Raw genomic sequence first — 25,568 nt, 5'->3', positions numbered from 1 at the left:
ATGGGAGGCCGGAGCAGCAGGGGAGGTGGGTATGGGAGGCAGGGGGCAGCAGGAGAGGGGGTATGGGAGGCAGGGGGCAGCAGGGTATAGTGGGCAGCAGGGGAGGGTGGTATGAAAGGCAGGGGGCAGCAGGGTATAGGGGGAAGCAGGGGAGGGGGGTATGGAAGGCAGGGGGCAGCAGGGGAGGGGGTATGGGAGGCAGGCAGGGGGAAACAGGGTAGGGGGGTATGGGAGGCAAGCAGGAGAGGGGGGTATGGGAGGCAGGGGGCAGCAGGAGAGGGGGGTATGGGAGGCAGGGGGCAGCAGGGCAGGGGGTATGGGAGGCAGGGGCAGCAGGGTATAGAGGGCAGCAGGACAGGGGGGTATGGGAGGCTAGGGCAACTGTGGCGAAAGGGAGCAGCAGGGCAGGGGGGTATGGGAGGCCGGAGCAGCAGGGGAGGCAGCAGGGGGAGGGGGGTATGGGAGGCAGGGGGCAGCAGGGGAGGGGGGTATGGGAGGCCGGGGGTAGCAGGAGAGGGGGTATGGGAGGCAGGGGAAGCAGGAGTGTGTGGTATGGGAGGCCGGGGCAGCAGGGTATAGGTGACAGCAGGGGGGGGGGGGGGTATGGTAAACAGTATGCAGCAGGGCAGGGGGTATAGGGGGCAGCAGGGGAGGGAGGTATGGGAGGCTGGGGCAACAGGGGAGGTAGGGAGCAGCAGGGCGGTATGAGAGGCAGGGAGCAGCAGGGGAGGGGTATGGGAGGCAGGCAGGGGAGCGAGGTATGGGAGGCAGGGGCAGCAGGAGAGCGGGGTATGGGAGGCAGGGGGCAGCAGGAGAGGGGGGTATGGGAGGCAGGGGGCAGCAGGAGAGGGGGTATGGGAGACGGGGCAGCAGGAGAGGAGAGTATGGGAGGCAGGGGCAGCTGGGCAGGGGGGTATAGGGGGCAGCAGCGGAGGGGCTATGGGAGGCAGGGGGCAGCAGGGTATAGGGGGAAGCAGGGTAGGGGGATATGGCAGGCAGGGAGCAGCAGGGCAGGGGGGTATGGGAGGCAGGCGAGGGGGTATGGGAGGCAGGGGGCAGTAGGGGAGGGGGGTATGGCAGGCAGGGGGCAGCAGGAGAGGGGGTATGGGAGGCAGGGGGTAGCAGGGCATGGGAGGCCGGGGAAGCAGGAGTGTGTGGTATGGGAGGCCGGGGCAGCAGGGTATAGGTGACAGCAGGGGAGGGGGGTATGGTAAACAGGAAGCAGCAGGGCAGGGGGTATAGGGGGCAGCAGGGAGGGAGGTATGGGAGGCTGGCGCAACAGGGGAGGTAGGGAGCAGCAGGGCGGTATGAGAGGCAGGGAGCAGCAGGGGAGGGGTATGGGAGGCAGGCAGGGGAGCGAGGTATGGGAGGCAGGGGCAGCAGGAGAGCGGGGTATAGGAGGCAGGGGGCACAGGAGAGGGGGGTATGGGAGGCAGGGGGCAGCAGGAGAGGGGGGTATAGGGGGCAGCAGGGCAGGGGGTATGGGAGGCAGGGGGCAGAAGGGTAGGAGGATATGGCAGGCAGGGAGCAGCAGGGCAGGGGGGTATGGGAGTGTAGGGCAACTGTGGCGAAAGGGAGCAGCAGGGCAGGGGGGTATGTGATGCCGGAGCAGCAGGACAGGGGGCAGCATGGGTGGTATGGGAGGCCGGAGCAGCAGGGGAGGTGGGTATGGGAGGCAGGGGGCAGCAGGAGAGGGGGTATGGGAGGCAGAGGGCAGCAGGGTATAGTGGGCAGCAGGGGAGGGTGGTATGAAAGGCAGGGGGCAGCAGGGTATAGGGGGAAGCAGGGGAGGGGGGTATGGAAGGCAGGGGGCAGCAGGGGAGGGGGTATGGGAGGCAGGCAGGGGGAAACAGGGTAGGGGGGTATGGGAGGCAAGCAGGAGAGGGGGGTATGGGAGGCAGGGGGCAGCAGGAGAGGGGGGTATGGGAGGCAGGGGGCAGCAGGGCAGGGGGTATGGGAGGCAGGGGCAGCAGGGTATAGAGGGCAGCAGGACAGGGGGGTATGGGAGGCTAGGGCAACTGTGGCGAAAGGGAGCAGCAGGGCAGGGGGGTATGGGAGGCCGGAGCAGCAGGGGAGGCAGCAGGGGAGGGGGGTATGGGAGGCAGGGGGCAGCAGGGGAGGGGGGTATGGGAGGCCGGGGGGTAGCAGGATAGGGGGTATGGAGGCAGGGGGAAGCAGGAGTGTGTGGTATGGGAGGCCGGGGCAGTAGGGTATAGGTGACAGCAGGGGAGGGGGGTATGGTAAACAGTATGCAGCAGGGCAGGGGGTCTAGGGGGCAGCAGGGGAGGGAGGTATGGGAGGCTGGGGCAACAGGGGAGGTAGGGAGCAGCAGGGCGGTATGAGAGGCAGGGAGCAGCAGGGGAGGGGTATGGGAGGCAGGCAGGGGAGCGAGGTATGGGAGGCAGGGGCAGCAGGAGAGCGGGGTATAGGAGGCAGGGGGCAGCAGGAGAGGGGGGTATGGGAGGCAGGGGGCAGCAGGAGAGGGGGTATGGGAGGCAGGGGGCAGAAGGGTAGGAGGATATGGCAGGCAGGGAGCAGCAGGGCAGGGGGGTATGGGAGTGTAGGGCAACTGTGGCGAAAGGGAGCAGCAGGGCAGGGGGGTATGTGATGCTGGAGCAGCAGGACAGGGGGCAGCATGGGTGGTATGGGAGGCCGGAGCAGCAGGAGAGGTGGGTATGGGAGGCAGGGGGCAGCAGGGTATAGTGGGCAGCAGGGGAGGGTGGTATGAAAGGCAGGGGGCAGCAGGGTATAGGGGGAAGCAGGGGAGGGGGGTATGGAAGGCAGGGGGCAGCAGGGGAGGGGGTATGGGAGGCAGGCAGGGGGAAACAGGGTAGGGGGGTATGGGAGGCAAGCAGGAGAGGGGGGTATGGGAGGCAGGGGGCAGCAGGAGAGGGGGGTATGGGGGGCAGCAGGGCAGGGGGTATGGGAGGCAGGGGCAGCAGGGTATAGAGGGCAGCAGGACAGGGGGGTATGGGAGGCTAGGGCAACTGTGGCGAAAGGGAGCAGCAGGGCAGGGGGGTATGGGAGGCCGGAGCAGCAGGGGAGGCAGCAGGGGAGGGGGTATGGGAGGCAGGGGGCAGCAGGGGAGGGGGTATGGGAGGCAGGGGGCAGCAGGGGAGGGGGGTATGGGGGGCAGCAGGGTAGGGGGGTATGGGAGGCAGGGGGTAGCAGGGGAGGGGGGTATGGGGGGCAGCAGGGTAGGGGGGTATGGGAGGCAGGGGGTAGCAGGGGAGGGGGGTATGGGAGGCAGGCAGGGGGCAGCAGGGTATGGGGGTATGGGAGGCAGGGGTAGCAGGGGAGGGGGTATGGGAGGCAGGGGGGCAGCAGGGGAGGGGGGTATGGGAGGCAGGGGGCAGCAGGGGAGGGGGGTATTGGGGGCAGGGGGAGGAGACAGGAGAGGGGGGGGGGGGGGAGATGTTACCAGGGACAGTATTTCGGGGTCAGCGTCTAATAGGCCCTACACACCTAGCGATAATTTGAAAGATATGAACGATCTCGTTCATAAATGAACGAGAACTCGTTCATATCTTTCAGTGTGGAGACTACAGCGATGAACGATGCGCGTCCCCGCGCTCGTTCATCGCTGATCTCCCGTCGGCTGTGCATGCAGGCCAATATGGACGATCTCGTCCATATTAGCCTGCACTTCAATGCAGCCGGGGTGACGGGGGGAGTGAAGAAACTTCACTCCCCCCGTCACTGCCCCCCCGCCGCCGGGTTGCTCGCCAAGTGAGTTGAATCGCCGAGTGAGTAGGGCCTATAACTCATCGCACGGGATCAGCCACCAGCCCCGCCCACTCTCTCATAGGCTGCAGCAACCCGTCACTCAGCCAGCCCCGCCCCTGTCTCTAGCTATTGGTCGCAAGGTCCAATCACTCATTCACCTTTCTCCCGCCCATTGCTCCCAGCCCCGCCCCCACTCCCTCCCATTCACGTCACGATGAGTGACGGGACTCTCCAACCAATGGCGGGTAGAGTGGGCGGGGATTTATGTTGAGGGACGGGACGCAGCGGCCTACGAGCGGGAGGGTGGGCGGTGCTGACTGACTGCGCTATACAGACGGTGACCCGGAAACATCGCCCCGCCCCTTCCTGTACACAGAGCTCCGCCCCCGGTCTCCTCCAGGTAATGGCCGCCGCCCCCTCTCCTGCCGGGCAGGGTGTATGTGCTGCAGTGTGTGGTGCATGGAGAGTATATTACCCGTGTCACACACACACACAGCGCTGCTCACACTCATCTCACTGCTCATACAGGCGTGTTACACATAGGGGGGAGGTATACACACATAGGGGGCGTGGCTCCCAGTGTCCGTGGAGATCAGGTAATGGCGTCTTACTTTACTACTAGCCTGTGGTGTCCTGTTATTATTACTATACAGGGGGAGCAGCCTGTGGTGTCCTGTTATTATTACTATACAGGGGGAGCAGCCTGTGGTGTCCTGTTATTATTACTATACAGGGGGAGCAGCCTGTAGTGTCCTCTTATTGTTATTATACAGGGGGAGCAGCCTGTGGTGTCCTGTTATTATTACTATACAGGGGGAGCAGCCTGTAGTGTCCTCTTATTGTTATTATACAGGGGGAGCAGCCTGTGGTGTCCTGTTATTATTAATATACAGGGGGAGCAGCCTGTGGTGTCCTGTTATTATTATTATACAGGAGGAGCAGCCTGTGGTGTCCTGTTATTATTATTATACAGAGGGAGCAGCATGTGGTGTCCTGTTATTATTATTATACAGAGGGAGCAGCATGTGGTGTCCTGTTATTATTATTATACAGGAGGAGCAGCCTGTGGTGTCCTGTTATTATTATTATACAGAGGGAGCAGCATGTGGTGTCCTGTTATTATTATTATACAGGAGGAGCAGCCTGTGGTGTCCTGTTATTATTATTATACAGAGGGAGCAGCATGTGGTGTCCTGTTATTATTATTATACAGGAGGAGCAGCCTGTGGCGTTTTGTTGTTTATTATTATTATGTCAGCTGCAGAGCATTACTACACCACTGGCAGTGTGACAGCTGCAGAGCATTTCTACACCACTGGCAGTGTGACAGCTGCAGAGCATTACTACACCACTGGCAGTGTGACAGCTGCAGAGCATTACTACACCACTGGCAGTGTGACAGCTGCAGAGCATTTCTACACCACTGGCAGTGTGACAGCTGCAGAGCATTACTACACCACTGGCAGTGTGACAGCTGCAGAGCATTACTACACCACTGGCAGTGTGACAGCTGCAGAGCATTACTACACCACTGGCAGTGTGACAGCTGCAGAGCATTTCTACACCACCGGCAGTGTGACAGCTGCAGAGCATTACTACACCACTGGCAGTGTGACAGCTGCAGGCTGAGCCGCCGCCCCCCCCCCCCCAGCAGTCACGTCACTATAATGGTGTAACATGTGACATTCCCGCTAGGAGGCGCCACACGTATAACGACGGCCATCTGCTGTAGAGACACCGGGTTGTATTATATAATGCCAGTATCGGAAGAGACTGACGTCATGTATGTAACAAGAGTTTCTGCAGCAGCTGTGCCTGGCGTTTACTATTATTCTATAGGGAACCTATTATTTTGTATACGTGCCGGCAGCCGGGCTGTTACTCTGCCCCATGCTGTGTGCAAATGTGGGGAATACCAGGTAGGCGCTCTATCCAAATGACGCAGCCAAAACATAAAAACAATATAAACAGTAATATAGAGCAAAACATATACTAATGGGTGTTACCCTGAGGTGTATGATATCTCTGGTATAAATGATATACACAATGAGTATACACAAAGGTATCACTGATAAAATCAATGTAAAAGGAAAACGCTGATCCTTCTACATAGGAGACTCTCAGAGGATTTGTCAGTCTCTTATAGTAAATTAGCAGCGCACAGTGTGAGAAGAAATCCTCCAGCTCTTGGAAAAGCTGCCCGGTGTGCGGAGAAACGCGTTGAGGGCACAGAGAGAGGGTGATACTTGTAGTGCCCACAGAAGAAGATACAACCTCCAGTAGCTGATGGTTTACAAATTGCCGGCAAATGTGAAATGAACATCGTGGAGAGACTGCACCATGTGTTCCTCCCTATTCCGGGTAAGTCCAGACACTGTGCTGCTGATACAAACCTTACCCGTGCTGGGAGTACGAGACAGCGGCTCTGCGCATCCACATTGCACCGCACGACAGGGAACAGCTTATAGCAGACCGCGCCGCCCGCAGCTTCTTCACCCGGGCAAAGGGCGATACGGAGCTGGTCTGCAGTATCAACTTTGTGCCGCAAGGACTACCAACACTGGTGCAGTGACTACTAACTACCATCACATCTATACACATATAACTCACTTTGTTGTTACACCGGAACTAAGCGGATGGACAATTACCATATAAAGGTCATTCTGGTTCAGGACACATTCCTGTATGAACCATATCAGCTGGAGGATTTCTTCTCACTCACACTGTGCGCTGCTAATTTACTATAAGAGACTGACAAAACCTCTGAGAGTCTCCTATGTAGAAGGATCAGCGTTTTCCTTTTACATTGATTTTTATCAGTGATACCTTTGTGTATACTCATTGTGTATATTATATATACCAGAGATATCATATACCTCAGGGTAACACCCATTAGTATATGTTTTGGTCTATATTACTGTTTATATTGTTTTTATTTTCTTGTGTGTAATAAACAGTGTTTTTAATTATGTTTTGGCTGCATCATTTGGATAGAGCGCCTACCTGGTATCCCCACATTTGTCTCTGTTTGAGGAGGCCGGCTACCCCTCTCCAGGTGGCTGCTAATCCTAAGGTGTATTCCATCACAGACCTGCCCAGTGCCAACAAACCTTGTTTTTTTATGCTGTGTGCGCTGCCAACATCTGCACCCATGCAGCAAGTAGGGGGGGGGCAGCATCTAGAAGCAGGCACAGAGAGAGCGGCACTTACTCCTCCAGGGGGCTCGCAGCAGCTCATCCTTCCTAGGCTGCAGAGGGTGTGGGTAGGAGGCAGGGGGCTGTGTGTCTAGCATTGCAGGAGCCTCTGGTATGGGAGGGCCGGGTTATAGCCTGCAGGCAGCTGGCACTGTACCCCGCTCGTGGCTGCTGCTGCTGACCCCGTCCGAGCCCCATCTCATGTTACTCCATGCGGCTGCTCCCCTTTCTGTCTCCTGCCGCCTTTCCCCTGCCTGTCTCCTGCCGCCTTTCCCCTGCCTGTCTCCTGCCGCCTTTCCCCTGCCTGTCTCCGGCTGCCTTTCCCCTGTCTGTCTCCGGCTGCCTTTCCCCTGTCTGTCTCCGGCTGCCTTTCCCCTGTCTGTCTCCTGCTGCCTTTCCCCTGTCTGTCTCCGGCTGCCTTTCCCCTGCCTGTCTCCGGCTGCCTTTCCCCTGTCTGTCTCCGGCTGCCTTTCCCCTATCTGTTAGTGAAAAGGTAGAGTAGGTGCAATAGGGTGCGCTAAATGCGTATATAAAAGTAATACTTCCCTTAATACTACCTATATGCATATGTTCTTGAATTCGTATCACATGTAAAAAGAGAAATAAACAGCATATAGTGTAGTATATTTGAATAGGGCAAGATTTAATACAATAAATGATATAAATGATATCATACAAAATAAAACATGCAAAACACACATAAAATGTAGATCAGGATGAATAAAATTATTTTTCTCCCAAGTGGAGGGTAATAAAGGTGGAGGATTACCAGATGAGAGTAGTAAGTGGGCGTATCAGATGTAACCTTAGGGTAACTGGCTCCGGAACCGGGTTCCCACGTCCACGTTACAATCGTCTGGAAACACCTTTCACCTGTTGAGGGTCTGGTCACTACTTCACTCTCCTGCTGCTACGCGTTTCGGGAATATCCCTTCATCAGGCAGTGAGGGTGAAGTGAACAGGATAGTCTATTTATACCTTAGGACACTTTTACTTCCGGTTCAGAGGTCAAATCTTGTTAAACATGCACAGACCTTTGATAATTCTTAGATTACCCATAAAAACACATAGATATATATGCAAGCAGTGGTAAATTTCATACAAAGGAATTCCGATTGTTATTTTATAAAAATAATGATATATCGTGGTGACCGGAAGTGACGTTCATGTGACTTCCGGTCCCGGCTGGGATACATAATGTATAGTCTCTGGTATACACTCCTTTGTATTTTTATACATTTTTATATAGAATTGAATCCCCATCTTCTCTGTCTATACAATACTATATCTCTCAGAACGACAGTCATGTTAACAACAGAGCGTTCAGCGCTGATCGCGGTGAAACGCCCTTGGAACGCATGGCAGTTTCCGGTGACGCACTTCCGGTGATGTTGTATCCGTGGTTTCTAACATCTTCGAATGGAACGCACTTGGAACGCACCATAGCTTCCGGCAATACACTTCCGGTCGCGGCCGCCGGCATAATATGTAGTTAATCAAGTCTTTGACTCGTGTTTTCAACCGTGTCGCTCAGAGTCACTTATATCTAAGTATTTGTAAACAAGTTTGAACATCAAGCACTCCTTTAGATGGGATTGATTGCTGGGTCTTTTTGGTCGCTTACTTCCTGTATCTCAGCCCCATTTTGAAAGTGGGCAATAATGCCCAAACTGTTGGTTTGATGATGAAAACAATGGTATATGATATTAATAACAGATATATTAAAATTAATAAATACATTGGTGGAGGATTATGAAACTGATTTGGAATGTGATGAAATTTTCAGAGTGGGAAAAGCAGATAGAACTTATAGATGAATAAAATCTATATATCAGGACGGATTAAGGTGAAGGGCTTGACAGAAGATATGATGTGGACAGATAATCGTGGTTGGTGGAGAAGATATGATGTGGACGGAGATTAGTGATTGGTGGAGACGGTGGGAGGGTTGTGCCAGAGGATAATGATGGTGGTTAGAGTGAAAATTAGAGGAACCATTTTAACTCAAAATCCGCGTTGAGTCCATGTGGGATAAGGCTCTTAACTTTGTGGATCCATTTCATTTCACTTTTTGCCAGGCGGGTGGCCTCATCTCTGTATCTCCAATTGTTCTTGACGTTCTCGATTGCTAGAAAACGGACGATGTTGTTTGTGGAGCAGTTGTGGGCTTCTTTGAAATGGTTGGATAAAGAATGTGTGGTTAAGCCCTTCTTGATATTACGGAGATGTTCACTTAGCCTGGTTTTCAAGGCTCTGCTGGTTCGACCTATATATACCAGGTTACAACTGCATTCTATCAAGTAAACGACATTGGTAGTATGACATGTCATGAATTGATGTAGTTTGTATTTATTATCCTTCACTGTGAAATCCTCATACTTGGATACGTCTGTTTTGATTGCTCGGCAGGCCTGGCATGTCCCACATCTAAAAAAGCCTTTGTTTCTTATGGGATGGTGATCCTGGTATGGTAATGCGCTCCTCGTGAGTTTGTCTTTCAAATTGGGAGCTTTTCTGTAGATAAAACGTGGTATTTGTGGAAGCACTCCTCTTAAAATAGGGTCTTTTAGCAGAAGATGCCAATGTCTTCGTACAATGGATTCCATTTTCCTATGCTGGCTATTATACTGGGTGATGAAAGCAAATTGAGTTTTGTTCTCCTTTGTTTTCGTTTTCCCGGTCCCTTCCAAGAGTTTAGTGCGGTCTTGTTGGAGGGCTTCGATTTTAAATTTTTCCAACTTATTTTCATCATAACCTTTATTTACGAAGCCCGTTTTCATGATGTCTATTTGTTCTTCGCATACTGTTTTTTTGCTGCAATTTCGTCTCAGTCTTAGGAATTGGCTTTTTGGGACACCCGTAAGCCAGTTGGAATGATGCTCACTGGTCATTGCAATATAGTTGTTGGCGTCTGTTGGTTTTCTGAAACATTTGGTCTCCAGTTTACCGTCCTCAATGTATAATGATAAATCCAAAAAATGTAGTTCTGTTTGACTGATTGTGACACTCAGTTTGATATTTGAATCGTTGGAATTCGATTGCTCTGCAAATGTCTTCACAGTTTCTTCATTCCCTTTCAGAAAGAAGATTATGTCGTCTATATAACGATACCACAGGATGAGATCTTTTCCAAAATGTTGATTGGTCTTGATGTTATTTTCTTCCCAATAGGACATAAATAGGTTCGCAAAACTTGGGGCAAATTTTGTCCCCATTGCGGTCCCGACAAGTTGGTTATAATATGTGCCATCAAAATGGAAGTAGTTGTTCTTAAGTATAAATCTTATTCCTTCCCGAAGAAATTCTTTTTTGTCTACTGTGTACTCTGTTTTATCCAGGTAATATTTGACGGCTTCTAGTCCCTTCTCGTGTGGTATGTTGGTGTATAGTGCCTCTACATCGGCTGTTGCCATCCACATTTCCTCAGTCCATTCGAATGTATTGATTTTTTGTAGTATGTCAGTGGTATCTTTAAGGTGGAAAGGTGTCTTAGTGACCAGTGGTTGTAGATGGGCGTCGATGAATTCTGAGAGATTAGCTGTTAAACTCCCCACTCCTGCTATGATAGGTCTTCCCGGTGGTTTTGTTGGGTTCTTATGTACCTTCGGCAACACATAGATGGTTGGTATTGCAGGATCTGAAACATTGAGGTACTCAAATTCTTTCTCGGTGATCGTTTTTTTATCCAAATGTGCCTTTAAAAGTTGGCTAAGGGCATTTCTTATTCTATTGGTGGGATCGCTTCTTAGTTTTGAATAGGTACCGCCATCTTCTAGTTGGCGGTGGATCTCTTTCATGTAATCATCCTTATTGAGTATAGCCACTCCTCCTCCTTTGTCACATGGTTTGATCACAATACTGTCATCTTTCTGAAGAGTTTTCAATGCCAGTCGTTCCTTTTTTGACAGGTTCCACTTCTTCGTTCTGACTTTGTCTAGTTTTTCCATATCTTCCAGAACAGATTTGTGGAAGCTGTCCATGAGACTTCCCTTCAGATATTTTGGGTAGAAAGTTGATTTTTTCTTAAATTGTTCTTTCGTGCTGTCCATCTCTTTTAACTCTGTTGGACTTTTTGTTAAGAAGAATTTTTTCACTGTTAGTTTTCTTATAAACTTTTCCACGTCAATATATACACCAAATGGTGAGGGTTTGTTGGTAGGTGCGTATTTGAGTCCTTTTAACAATAGTTTTTCTTCTGTGTCAGTGAGGTTTCTGTTGCTTAAATTAAAGATTTTACCTTGTGTTTGTTCAATGGTAACCGTGGTCGTCGGAATTGATCCTATCTCTTTGGATTTTTTTGTGATTTTTTTCCTCTTCTTTTTTATTCCTCCTCGTTTTCCTCTTTTTCTTTCCTTTAGTACCTCTGGTACTGGCGTCTCTCTAAAAAACGGACATGGTCGTTTTGTCTTATCGTAGCAGTTCTGTCTCTGTTGTCCACATTTTTCCAATTTCTGTTGCCTTCATCCCCATAGTTCTGATGTCTTCTGTTCCAGTCTCTATGATGATACGGACTTCTGTACCTGTAATGTTGATAGTTTCTATTATTGAAGATTCTGCCTGCTGTTCTTTCTCTTCTTATTGGAGAGATATAATGGGGTCTCCCTGTATTTCTTCTGGGACTTCTATATGCGAAATCATCTTCTCTTTCAGGTGAGATGTCATCTAGATATTCTCTCTCTTTGAGGTTGTTCTCTTTCGTCTGATGGTACCTCGGAGATGATCTTTTTTGGATCCTATTTTGGGTACTTGCTCCCTGTTTGGAATTGACTGGTTTCTTATTTCTCATATAGCGGGGGCAATCTTCTCGGTGCGTTATATTCAAATCTTGATTAGATTCAGATGAGATGGTTTTGTGATCTTCAGTAATGGAGCACATGGATACCATGGAGTTGTCATCTTTCATATGTGCAAAGGGGTCCTTTCCTTCTTTTTTATAATATTCATGATCTCGTTTTAGTTTTTTCTGTTTCTTAGTCATTATTTCTTTGGTATTGATCACAATCTTCTGTTGTATATCTTTTTCTCTTTTCTTGTATTCCGGTAATTCCTGAGAAGATTCAATATTCGATTGGATTGCAGTGATCTGTTCTTTGATGATTTTTAACTTATCCTTACGTTCTTTCATGATTAACTCTATTAATGTGTATGAGCAGATCTCCAGTGTGCGCATCCATTCGTCTTTGAATTTGTCGCTACTGTCATCAAACGAGGGTAATTTCTTGATTCTTAGTCCCTTCGGGATGATTTGATCCGTAACGTATTTTTCTAGGGTTGCGCATTCCCACCAAATGCGATTTTCTTTTAATAATAGTTTTTCCAGTCGGTCCATCATTGTCATTAAGTCTTCATCTATTATAGTGGGGGATGTGTTGAGGAATATTTCCTTACATTTTTCTTCTCTGCTTTTTAGATGGGAAAACATGTTGTCGCCTAAAGGTTCTCTTATTAGGGAATGAGCGTACTGTGGTATGGAAAAAGTTTAGAGAACGAATATGGCGCCAATAGCAAAAGCAGCTACCCCTTTGCACCAATGGTATTCCCTTATACCGATATGTGATAGTGAAAAGGTAGAGTAGGTGCAATAGGGTGCGCTAAATGCGTATATAAAAGTAATACTTCCCTTAATACTACCTATATGCATATGTTCTTGAATTCGTATCACATGTAAAAAGAGAAATAAACAGCATATAGTGTAGTATATTTGAATAGGGCAAGATTTAATACAATAAATGATATAAATGATATCATACAAAATAAAACATGCAAAACACACATAAAATGTAGATCAGGATGAATAAAATTATTTTTCTCCCAAGTGGAGGGTAATAAAGGTGGAGGATTACCAGATGAGAGTAGTAAGTGGGCGTATCAGATGTAACCTTAGGGTAACTGGCTCCGGAACCGGGTTCCCACGTCCACGTTACAATCGTCTGGAAACACCTTTCACCTGTTGAGGGTCTGGTCACTACTTCACTCTCCTGCTGCTACGCGTTTCGGGAATATCCCTTCATCAGGCAGTGAGGGTGAAGTGAACAGGATAGTCTATTTATACCTTAGGACACTTTTACTTCCGGTTCAGAGGTCAAATCTTGTTAAACATGCACAGACCTTTGATAATTCTTAGATTACCCATAAAAACACATAGATATATATGCAAGCAGTGGTAAATTTCATACAAAGGAATTCCGATTGTTATTTTATAAAAATAATGATATATCGTGGTGACCGGAAGTGACGTTCATGTGACTTCCGGTCCCGGCTGGGATACATAATGTATAGTCTCTGGTATACACTCCTTTGTATTTTTATACATTTTTATATAGAATTGAATCCCCATCTTCTCTGTCTATACAATACTATATCTCTCAGAACGACAGTCATGTTAACAACAGAGCGTTCAGCGCTGATCGCGGTGAAACGCCCTTGGAACGCATGGCAGTTTCCGGTGACGCACTTCCGGTGATGTTGTATCCGTGGTTTCTAACATCTTCGAATGGAACGCACTTGGAACGCACCATAGCTTCCGGCAATACACTTCCGGTCGCGGCCGCCGGCATAATATGTAGTTAATCAAGTCTTTGACTCGTGTTTTCAACTGTGTCGCTCAGAGTCACTTATATCTAAGTATTTGTAAACAAGTTTGAACATCAAGCACTCCTTTAGATGGGATTGATTGCTGGGTCTTTTTGGTCGCTTACTTCCTGTATCTCAGCCCCATTTTGAAAGTGGGCAATAATGCCCAAACTGTTGGTTTGATGATGAAAACAATGGTATATGATATTAATAACAGATATATTAAAATTAATAAATACATTGGTGGAGGATTATGAAACTGATTTGGAATGTGATGAAATTTTCAGAGTGGGAAAAGCAGATAGAACTTATAGATGAATAAAATCTATATATCAGGACGGATTAAGGTGAAGGGCTTGACAGAAGATATGATGTGGACAGATAATCGTGGTTGGTGGAGAAGATATGATGTGGACGGAGATTAGTGATTGGTGGAGACGGTGGGAGGGTTGTGCCAGAGGATAATGATGGTGGTTAGAGTGAAAATTAGAGGAACCATTTTAACTCAAAATCCGCGTTGAGTCCATGTGGGATAAGGCTCTTAACTTTGTGGATCCATTTCATTTCACTTTTTGCCAGGCGGGTGGCCTCATCTCTGTATCTCCAATTGTTCTTGACATTCTCGATTGCTAGAAAACGGACGATGTTGTTTGTGGAGCAGTTGTGGGCTTCTTTGAAATGGTTGGATAAAGAATGTGTGGTTAAGCCCTTCTTGATATTACGGAGATGTTCACTTAGCCTGGTTTTCAAGGCTCTGGTTCGACCTATATATACCAGGTTACAACTGCATTCTATCAAGTAAACGACATTGGTAGTATGACATGTCATGAATTGATGTAGTTTGTATTTATTATCCTTCACTGTGAAATCCTCATACTTGGATACGTCTGTTTTGATTGCTCGGCAGGCCTGGCATGTCCCACATCTCCCCTATCTGTGTCTTGCTGCCTTTCCCTGTCTGTCTCCGGCTGCCTTTCCCCTGTCTGTCTCCGGCTGCCTTTCCTCTGTCTGTCTCCGGCTGCCTTTCCCCTGTCTGTCTCCTGCCGCCTTTCCCTGTCTGTCTCCGGCCGCCTTTCCGCTGTCTGTCTCCGTCCGCCTTTCCGCTGTCTGTCTCCGGCCGCCTTTCCGCTGTCTGTCTCCGGCCGCCTTTCCCCTGTCTGTCTCCGGCCGCCTTTCCCCTGTCTGTCTCCGGCCGCCTTTCCCCTGTCTGTCTCCGGCCGCCTTTCCCCTGTCTGTCTTCGGCCGCCTTTCCCCTATCTGTCTTCGGCCGCCTTCCCCCTATCTGTGTCTTGCTGCCTTTCCCCTGTCTGTCTCCCGCCGCCTTTCCCCTGTCTGTCTCCCGCCGCCTTTCCCCTGTCTGTCTCCCGCCGCCTTTCCCCTGCCTGTCTCCCGCCGCCTTTCCCCTGCCTGTCTCCCGCCGCCTTTCCCCTGTCTGTCTCCGGCCGCCTTTCCCCTGCCTGTCTCCTGCCACCACCCACCCTACAGCCTCATGCCAGTTTACTGCCAACCCCACCCTGCCGCCCCCCTGCCTGTCTCCAGCCGCCTTCCCCCTGCCTGTCTCCAGCCGCCTTCCCCCTGCCTGTCTCCAGCCGCCTTCCCCCTGCCTGTCTCCTGCCACCCCTTGACTGTCTCCGGCCGACATTCCCTTGCCTGTCTCCTGCCGCCTTTCTCCTGCAACCTTTCCCCTGCTTGGCTCCTGCAGCTTTTCCAGGAGTCCCTGTCCCTTCACAGTGTACTGAACATCAGCTAATTGTGACTCCACCCACAATAGCGCTACACTCTAGATCAGGCCCACTATGCAGTACAGCCTTATGGGGCTGGGTCACAGGAACCTCGGAGACACTGACCAGGACTCTATGGCTGTGGGGAAATAGGAGACTTAATGACCACTCTATTCCATATTTACTATGTTACATGTGCAATATGTTTTATGTATTATATTTATTCCAAAGAACTCCAGCTGTGAGGAACGGAGTCTTTATTACACATCACACCTTCTGTATTCTCTCTAATTCATCAAGGATGGACAAAGACAGGAGTCACAGGACTGAGAGGATAATAAATATCACCCTGGAGATCATTTACCTGCTGACTGGGGAGGTGAGTGGATCTGGGAGCGTCACAGTGAACTCAAATCTATAGTAATAATACAGGGACATGACTGGGGAGGTGAGAGGATCTGGGAGTGTCACAATGAAATCACTTATATCTATAGTAATAATACAGGGACATGACTGGGGAGGCGAGAGGATCTGGGAGTGTCACAGTGACATCACTTATATCTATAGTAATAATAAAGGACATGACTGGGTAGGTGAGGGTAATGACATCACTTATATCTATAGTAATAATACCGGGACATGACTGGGGAGGTGAGAGGATCTGGCAGTGTCACAGTGACATCACTTACATCTATAGTAATAATACCGGGACATGACTGGGGAGGTGAGTGTATCTGGGAGCATCACAGTGAACTCATATCTATAGTAATAATACAGGGACATGCCTGGGGAGGTGAGAGGATCTGGGAGTGTCACAGTGACATCACTTATGTCTATAGTAATAATACAGGGACATGACTGGGGAGGTGAGAGGATCTGGGAACATCACTGTGACCTTTTATCTATAGCAATAATAAAGGGACATGACTGGGGAGGTGAGTGTATCTGGGAGCATCACAGTGAACTCATATCTATAGTAATAATACAGGGACATGCCTGGGGAGGTGAGAGGATCTGGGAGTGTCACAGTGACATCACTTATGTCTATAGTAATAATACAGGGACATGACTGGGGAGGTAAGAGGATCTGGGAGTGTCACAGTGACATCACTTATATCTATAGTAATAATACAGGGACATGACTAGGGAGGTGACAGGATCTGGGAGCATCACTGTGACCTTATATTTCTAGTAATAATACCAGGACATGACTGGGTAGGTGAGAGGATCTGGGAGCATCATTGTGATCTTATAGCTATAGTAATAATACAAGGACATGACTGGGGAGGTGAGGGGGATCTAGAAGCATCACTGTGACATCACTTATGTCTATAGTAATAATACAGGTATATGACTGGGGAGGTGAGGGGATCTGGGAGTATCACATTGACATCACTTATATCTATAGTAATAATAAAGGGACATGACTGTGGAGGTGAGTGAATCTGGGAGCACCACTGTGACCTTATATCTATATTAATAATACGTATATGACTGGAGAGGTGAGTGGATCTGGGAGTGTCACAGTGACATCACTAATATCTATAGCAATACAGGGACATGACTGGGGAGGTGAGGGGATCTAGGAGATGCACAGTGACGTGACATATATAGTAATAATACAGGGACATGACTGGGGAGGTGAGGGGATCTGGGAGTGTCACTGTGACATCACTTATATCTAAACTAATAAAACAGGGACATGACTGGGAAGGTGAGGAGATCTGGGAGCGTCACTGTGACATCACATATCTATCGTACTAATACAGGGACATGACTGGGGAGGTGAGGGGATCTGGGAGCGTCACAGTGACATCACTAATATCTGTAGTCATAATAGAGGGACGTGACTTGGGAGGTGAGGGAATCTGGGAGTGTCTCAGTGACCTAACTTATATCTATAGTAATAATACAGGGACATGACTGGGGAGGGTGAGGGGATCTGGGAGTGTCATAGTGACACACATCTATAGTAATAATACAGGGACATGACTGGGGAGTTGAGGGGATCTGGGATTGTCACTGTGACATCACTTATATCTATTGTAATAATACGAGAACATGACTGGGGAGGTGAGGGGATCTGGGAGCGTCACTGTGAAGTCACATATCTATAGTAATAATACAGAGACATGACTGGGGAGGTGAGGGGATCTGGGAGAGGCGCAATGATGTCACATATCTATAGTAATAATACAAGGACATGACTGGGGAGGTAAGGTGACCTGGGAGTGGCACAGTGATGTCACTTATATCTATTGTAATAATACAGAGATGTGACTGGGGAGGTGAGAGGATCTGGGAGCGTCACAGTGACGTCACTCATATCTATAGTAATAATACAGGGACATGACTGGGGAGGTGAGATCTTGGAGCGTCACAATGACCTCACTTATATCTGTAGCAATAATACAGAGATGTGACTGGGAGGGGCAAGGGGATCTCTGAGTGTCACAGTGACATCACTTTTATCTTTAGTTATAATACAGGGATATGACTGGGGAGGTGAGGGAATCTGTGAGTGTCACAGTGACATGACTTTTATCTATATTCGTAATACAGGGACATGACTGAGAAGGTGTGGGGATCCGAGAGCATTACAGTGACGTCTCTAATATCCATAGTCATAATACAGGGACATGACTGGGGAGGTGAGATGATTTAGAAGCGTCACTGTGAAGTCACTTATATCTATAGTAATAATACAGGGACATTAATGGGGAGGTGAGGGAGTATAGTAGCATAACTAACATCACTTATTTTTAGTAATACAGGGACATGACTGGGGAGGTGAGGGGATCTGGGAGAGTCACTGTGACATCACTTATATCTATAGTAATAATACAGGGACATGACTGGGGAGGTGAGGGGGATCTGGGAGCGTCACTGTGACTCACATCTATAGTAATAATACAGGGACATGACTGGGGAGTTGAGGGGATCTGGGATTGTCACTGTGACACCAATTATATCTATTGTAATACGAGAACATGACTGGGAAGGTGAGGGGATCTGGGAGCGTCACTGTGAAGTCACATATCTTAGTAATAATACAGGGACATGACTGGGGAGGTGAGGGGATCTGGGAGAGGCGCAATGATGTCACATATCTATAGTAATAATACAAGGACATGACTGGGGAGGTAAGGTGATCTGGGTGTGGCACAGTGATGTCACTTATATCTATAGTAATAATACAGGGAGATGACTGGGGAGGTGAGGGAATCTGGGAGTTTCACAGTGACTTCACTTATATCTATAGTAATAATACAGGGACATGACTGGGGAGGTGAGGGAATCTGGGAGTTTCACAGAGACTTCACTTATATCTATAGTAATAATACAGGGACATGACTGGGGAGGTGAGGGGATCTGGGAGTGTCACAGTGACGTCACTCATATCTATAGTAATACAGGGACATGACTGGAGAGGTGGGGGGATCTGGAAGCATCACTGTGAAGTCACATATCTATAGTAATAATACAATGACATGACTGGGGAGGTGAGGGGATCTGGGAGCGTCACAATGACCTCACTTATATCTGTAGCAATAATACAGAGATGTGACTTGGTGGGGTGAGGGGATCTGGGAGCGTCACAGTAATGTCACTTTTATCTATAGTAATAATACAGGGATATGACTGGGGTGGTGAGGGAATCTGTGAGTGTCACAGTGACATCACTTATATCAATAGTAATAATACAGGGACATGACTGGGGAGGTGAGGGGATCTGGGAGCGTCAATGTGACATCACATATCTATAGTAATTATACAGGGCCATGACTGGGGAGGTTAGCGGATCTGGGAGCTATACAGTGACATTGCTTTTATCTATAGTAGTAATACAGGGACATGACTGAGAAGGTGAGGGGATCCGAGAGCATTACAGTGACGTCACTAATATCTATAGTCATAATACAGGGACATGACTGGGGAGGTGAAGGGATTTTGGAGCTTCATAGTGACGTCACTCATATCTATAGAAATAATACAGGGACATGACTGGGGAGGTGAGATGATTTAGAAGCATCACTGTGAAGTCACTTATACCTATAGTAATAATAAAGGGACATGCCTGGGGAGGTGAGGGGGGGGGGTCTGGGAGTGTATATATTGATATTTGATGTCTCCTCCCTTACTCAGGATTACACAGTAGTGAAGAAGACATCCAATGAGTGTGAGATACTCAACAGCCATCCCTGTGTGTCAGGAGGTCTGAGTAGAACCCAGAGCCACATCCCAGTGCCTCCACCTGACTCACTAATACATGAGAGACCCAATGACCAAAAGATCCTGGAACTCACCAACAAGATCATTCAGCTGCTGACTGGAGAGGTGACTGCTGGGAATGGGGCATTATACAGTAACACCAGGGGATGTGTCTGGGTGATGACTGGAGAGGTGACTGCTGGGAATGGGACATTATACAGTAACACCGGGGGATGTGTCTGGGTGATGACTGGAGAGGTGACTGCTGGGAATGGGGCATTATACAGTAACACCAGGGGACGTGTCTGGGTGATGACTGGAGAGATGACTGCTGGGAATGGGGCATTTTTCATTAACACCAGGGGAAGTGTCTGGGTGATGACTGGAGAGGTGACTCCTGGGAATGGTACATTATACAGTAACACCAGGGGACGTGTCTGGGTGATGACTGTATCACTCTGTGTCCGGTTCCTATAAGGTGTCATGATGTCATTGTCTATGTCTCCATGCAGGAGGGGGAGTATATAGAGGAACACAGGGGTCTGTACAAGGACGTGATGATGGAGAATCACCGGCCCCTCACATCTCTGGATAAGAGGAGACTGTCATGTATTGTACAGGGGAGAGCAGGTATGGGGGCCCCCTATATACACACATCATCTGATAATCACATATATACACTGTACTCAGTCACTGTGTGTCTCCTACAGAAGGACCCAGTAACCGAGATATCTCAGAGAGATGTCCCCGTCCTCTGTATACCCAGGACTGTACAGAGGAGTATCACAGGATCCCACAGGAGGATCAGGTAGGTGGGCTATAGGGTCTCCCCAATAAACCAAAGTGACTGTCACTATATTTGTGTAGAGGAGCTGTGTGTCATTATATTTGTCTTGTTTACATAGGGTGAAGCCCAGTTAAATAATATTAAAATCAAAGATACAGAGGGAGAAGTAGAGACGTATGTGACTGATATGAAGGCAGAAGATATAGAGGGAGAAGAAGAGACGTATGTGACTGATATAAAGGCAGAAGATATAGAGGGAGAAGAAGAGACGTATGTGACTGATATAAAGGCAAAAGACATAGATGGAGAAGAAGAGACGTATGTGACTGATATAAAGGCAGAAGATATAGAGGGAGAAGAAGAGACGTATGTGACTGATATGAAGGCAGAAGATATAGATGGAGAAGAAGAGACGTATGTGACTGATATGAAGGCAGAAGATACAGAGGGAGAAGAGACGTATGTGACTGATATAAAGGCAGAAGATATAGAAGGAGAAGAGATGTACGTGACTGATATGAAGGCAGAAGATACAGAGGGAGAAGAAGAGACATATGTGACTGATATAGAGACAGAAGATACAGAGGGAGAAGAAGAGACGTATGTGAGGGGTGATCAGCAGTGTAAGGAGGAGGAGATCCCTACAGATATCAGCACAGGTGAGTAATAAACACTTATTATAGAAGAGAGTCACATATTCTCCTTCCTCAGTCACTACATCAATCTCTTATCCTACACCCTCCTCTGTCAGTACAAATTAATGAGGAATTTGTTTTTTCCCAGTATGGAGTCAGGAGCCATCACCTCTATTATACTCCTGCTCTCACCCTCACATCATGTCACTGTGTGTTACCATCCCAGAGATCTGACCAGTCTCTTCCCCACACTCTCTAGGGTATATTGTACATCAGGAGCCATCAGCCCCTATTATACTCCAGCTCTCCGCCTCACATCATGTCACTGTGTGTTACCAGCACAGAGATCTGACCAGTCTCCTCCCCACACTCTCTGGTGTATCTCATACATCAGGAGCCATCAGCCCCTATTATACTCCTGCTCTCCTCCTCACATCATGTCACTGTGTGTTACCAGCCCAGAGATCTGACCAGTCTCCTCCCCACACTCTCTGGTGTATCTCATACATCAGGAGCCTTCAACCTCTATTATACTCCTGCTCTCTCCTTCACATCATGTCACTGTGTTACCAGCCCAGAGATCTGACCAGTCTCCTCCCAACACTCTCTGGTCTAACCCTCCCTCCCCCACAGCCTAACCCTCCCTGGGGGATGCCTAACCCCCCCTACACGCTGCCTAACCATTCCTCCCCCACAGCCTGTTCCTATCCCTACCCAGCGGTGCTAACCCTTCTCCCTGAAGCCTAACCCTAACTCTCCCTCCCCCACAACCGAACCCGCCCTCCCCCATAGCATAACCCTCCCCGGGGGGTGCCTAACCCCCCCTATCCGCAGCCTATCTCCCTCACAGCCTAACCCTCCCCTGGGGATGCCTAACACCCCCTACCTGCAGCCTAATCCTCCCTCCCCAACAGCCTGTCCCTAACCCTCCCCAGTGGTGCTAACCCTTCTTCCTGCAGCCTAAACCTAGCCCTCCCTCCCCCACAACCTGTCCCTAACCCTCCCCAGTGGTGCTAAGCCTTAACCTTCTCTCTGCAGCCTAACCCTCCCTCCCCCACAGCCTAGCCCCCCACCCTAGCAGCCTAACCCTATCCCTCTCTGGGGATGCCTAACTCTAACCCCCCACCTACCCACAGCCTAACCCTAACCATCCCACCCCTGCAGCCAAAAGCACCTCCAAGTCAGGTGACCAGAATACAGCCTGTGGCTTCAGCAGCATTGCTAGGCTGCGGCAGTAAACGCTGCCCGGAGTAAGCGTAGCCAGCGGCTTTAGGGCAGTAGGAGTGGGGTGACTTAATAGATTGGGTCTTGGTCCCAGCGGCGGCTGAGAGCTCTCAGGTAGGGTAGATAAATAGCCACTTAGTGAGGAGAGCTCCAGAAAGCACGTCTGGATGGACCACACTCCTCTTATTTATTAGTTTATATACTAACAGGGGTGACAGGTGTGGTACAGCCCTACAAAGGCAGATCCAATCTCTTTCTCATCAGACTCTGCTGTCTTCCCTGCACTCTCACTCAGATGTTCACTGTTGCCAGTAGCACACGTATGAGAAGCAGAAGTATGGCGGCAGCTGTATAGATTCTGATATGTAATTCTCTGTATCATACTTACCGTACACACATCATCCTTATTACTATTGAGAGAATAGAGGTAAGACACTGATGATGAGGGTGTAAGAGTGGATTATAACCTAGCAGGTGATGATGATGATGATTGCAGGGTATTATATGGTGTATTGCATGTAAAGTACCTTGTTCCACACCTACTCTGCTGTAGCAATATACCTTATATAAGGGTGAGTAACACTTGTACAGGCTTACCAGCGTATGAGCACATACATAAAGGAATGCTACCTTACCAATGCTTCCAGGAGTAACGTTAGGAGACATTTCTCTGATCCATCAGCTCATATGACTGATGTTATTGTTCATCTAGAAGCTCCAATTCATACGATATGTTCCCCATCCATTGTTTTACATTGGTGCTGACATAGGACTTGGCGAGTGACTACATCTCCATTTATACTTTATGGTTAGTTACCAGTACAAGAGAGATATATATATGTCTTATTATAATATTACATTTGTTATTGTGAGTGTTCTCAGGAGGGTGGACACAATGATAGTCTGAGACACAATATTATAATGCCTTCAGTAAAAGTTATGTTTTATTATACACACACATTTACAATTAAGTGTCCCAGAGAGTCGTCTTCTATTGTTTACAAGATTAATATTGTTACAGAAAATGTCACATTTCCATAATGTATTTTATTTCCAGCAGATGGACACACAAGCAGGAATATCTCAGAAGGACATGTAATGTTATCCCCGGATTGTGAAATAAGAGATAATGAGAGTAGACAGGAATCTCCAGGAGATAAGCCCATTACTCCAATTATACATCCAGCTCTATCAGCTGATCCCTCTGATCCTGGGAAATGTTCTCCTAATCACTCTGATATTGGTGCATCTGTTCTAGCTCTGACAGATACAGTGTTTCCATGTTCTATAGATACCAAATGTTTTACACAGAACACAAAGTGTATTAACCCACACACAGGTAAGGCAGGTGAAAGGCCAGTATGTCCGGAGTGTGAGAAATGTTTTACATACAAATCAGATCTTGTTATACATCAGAGAAGTCACACAGGTGAGAAGCCATTTCCATGTTCTGAGTGTGGGAAATGTTTTGCACGGAAATCACGTCTTGTTAGACATCCGAGAAGTCACACAGGTGAGAAGCCATTTCCATGTTCTGAGTGTGGGAAATGTTTTACACAGAATTCACAACTTGTTGCACATCAGAGAAGTCACACAGGTGAGAAGCCATTTCCATGTTCTGAGTGTGGGAAATGTTTTGCATACAAATCAGCTCTTGTTAAACATAACAGAAGTCACACAGGTGAGAAGCCATTTCCATGTTCTGAGTGTGGGAAATGTTTTGCACACAAATCAGATCTTGTTATACATCACAGAAGTCACACAGGTGAGAAGCTGTTTTCTTGCTCCGAATGCGGGAAATGTTGTGCAAGTAAATCACATCTTGTTAGACATCACAGAAGTCACACAGGTGAGAAGCCATTTTCTTGCTCTGAGTGCGGGAAATGTTTTACACAAAAATCACATCTTGTTACACATCAGAAAAGTCACACAGGTGAGAAGCCATTTCCATGTTCTGAGTGTGGGAAATGTTTTGCACAAAAATTACATCTTGTTAGACATGAGAGAAGTCACACACGTGAGAAGGTATTTTCTTGCTCTGAGTGCGCGAAAAGTTTTACCTGGAAATCCCACTTTGTTATACATCAGAGAAGTCACACAGGTGAGAAGCCATTTTCTTGCACTAAGTGTGGGAAATGTTTTACACGGAAATCAAATCTTGTTACACATTACAGAAGTCACACAGGTGAGAAGGCATTTCCATGTTCTGAGTGTGGGAAATGTTTTGCACACAAAACAGATCTTGTTTTACATCACAGAAGTCACACAGACAATAAGCCATTTTCTTGCACTAAGTGTGGGAAATGTTTTGCACACAAATCAGTTCTTGTTAGACATAACAGAAGTCACACAGGTGAGAAGACATTTCCATGTTCTGAGTGCTGGAAATGTTTTACACGGAAATCACATCTTCTTAGACATCAGCGAACTCACACAGGTGAGAGGCCATTTATATACTCTGAGAAATAAATCAGCTCTTGTTGCACAAATTAGACATCACTCAGGTGAGGAACCATTTTAATCTTCTGGAGTATACTCATCATTGCCATGCATTGTTCTTCAAGGTTCTTATCCTATCTCCTATGCTTTTTGCAATATACATGCTACCACTGGGTGTTAGGGTCTCCTGCCCTGTACTGCCACGTCGTCATGGCAACCGGGAGACAAGTGCTAGCGGAGTAACCTGAGCGCAGCTGATACTCCGGTTCGGGTCTTTTGCTGTGCAGTGGTTACAGGCTCTGTGCACGGCAGGGGATCCGGTGCTGGTTTTTGTGCTCAGTCTGTGAGGTCTGAGTGGGGCGTGGACAGCACCTGCTTTATAAGGCCTCTTCTCAGGTTAAGCAGATGCTGCTGAATCTTTGTTGGTTAGTCAGTTCCTGAAAGTTAGCCAGTACTGTGTAGCTTTGTATTTGTTGTTGCTTACTGCAAATAGGCCTGGGGATTTGGTACTACACTCTGCCAATCCAGACCTAGCAGTAAGACTGGAGTCAGTCGTTTAGCTTGCTGGGGTTCTTTTACTACTCTGTGAACTTAGCAAGTTTGCGGCTGTATTCTAAGACTTGCCTGCCTAAATTCTGTCTTACTGTGCAAGGTGTTCAGGTGTCAGCTTAGTGGCAGGAAGCTGAACCTGTGCACTGCAAGTGAGAATTAGGATTGTGGAGACTCTCCTTGTGTCTATCATTCCATCTCTGACCAAGGAGTTTACTGCCACACCCGTTGGTAACCCTTTAGGGTTTTGCTGTTTCCCTTAGCAACAGCATTTCGGGTTCTCTACGTATTAAAACACAACATCTTGCTTTTCCCATCTGAGCATTACTAATACTAGGGAGACACCCAGTTCCTTAGCCTCTGGGCTTCTCTGTTCACTTTGTGTGTATTTTGTTACCCTATCACCTTCTGTGTACGTAATGTCATATTCCCCAGTCTGTCTGTGAGTTCATTTGTTTTGCATACCTATCCGTTCAGACACCAGTACATTCCTGCAGGCACTGGTGTG

General features: G+C 48.2%; 1 protein-coding gene across 1 annotated transcript in view; it reads left to right on the top strand.

The window, feature by feature from the left end:
• LOC134984596 (gastrula zinc finger protein XlCGF57.1-like) overlaps positions 1-24,277 on the top strand; it is a gene marked incomplete at its 3' end in the record, with an annotated part of 179,930 nt that extends 155,653 nt beyond the window's left edge. Inside the window, exons 5-6 of the mRNA XM_063950145.1 lie at positions 23,384-23,391; positions 23,489-24,277. Of these exons, the coding sequence (XP_063806215.1) occupies positions 23,384-23,391; positions 23,489-24,277 (797 nt within the window). The remainder of the gene's footprint in view (positions 1-23,383; positions 23,392-23,488) is intronic.
• Between the last annotated feature and the right edge of the window lie 1,291 nt (positions 24,278-25,568).

Source organism: Pseudophryne corroboree (genome assembly GCF_028390025.1).
Source record: "Pseudophryne corroboree isolate aPseCor3 chromosome 3 unlocalized genomic scaffold, aPseCor3.hap2 SUPER_3_unloc_69, whole genome shotgun sequence".
Classification (NCBI taxonomy): Eukaryota; Metazoa; Chordata; class Amphibia; order Anura; family Myobatrachidae; genus Pseudophryne; species Pseudophryne corroboree.
The sequence above is the reverse complement of the archived record's forward strand: the minus strand, read 5'-3'. Positions and strand labels throughout refer to the sequence as shown.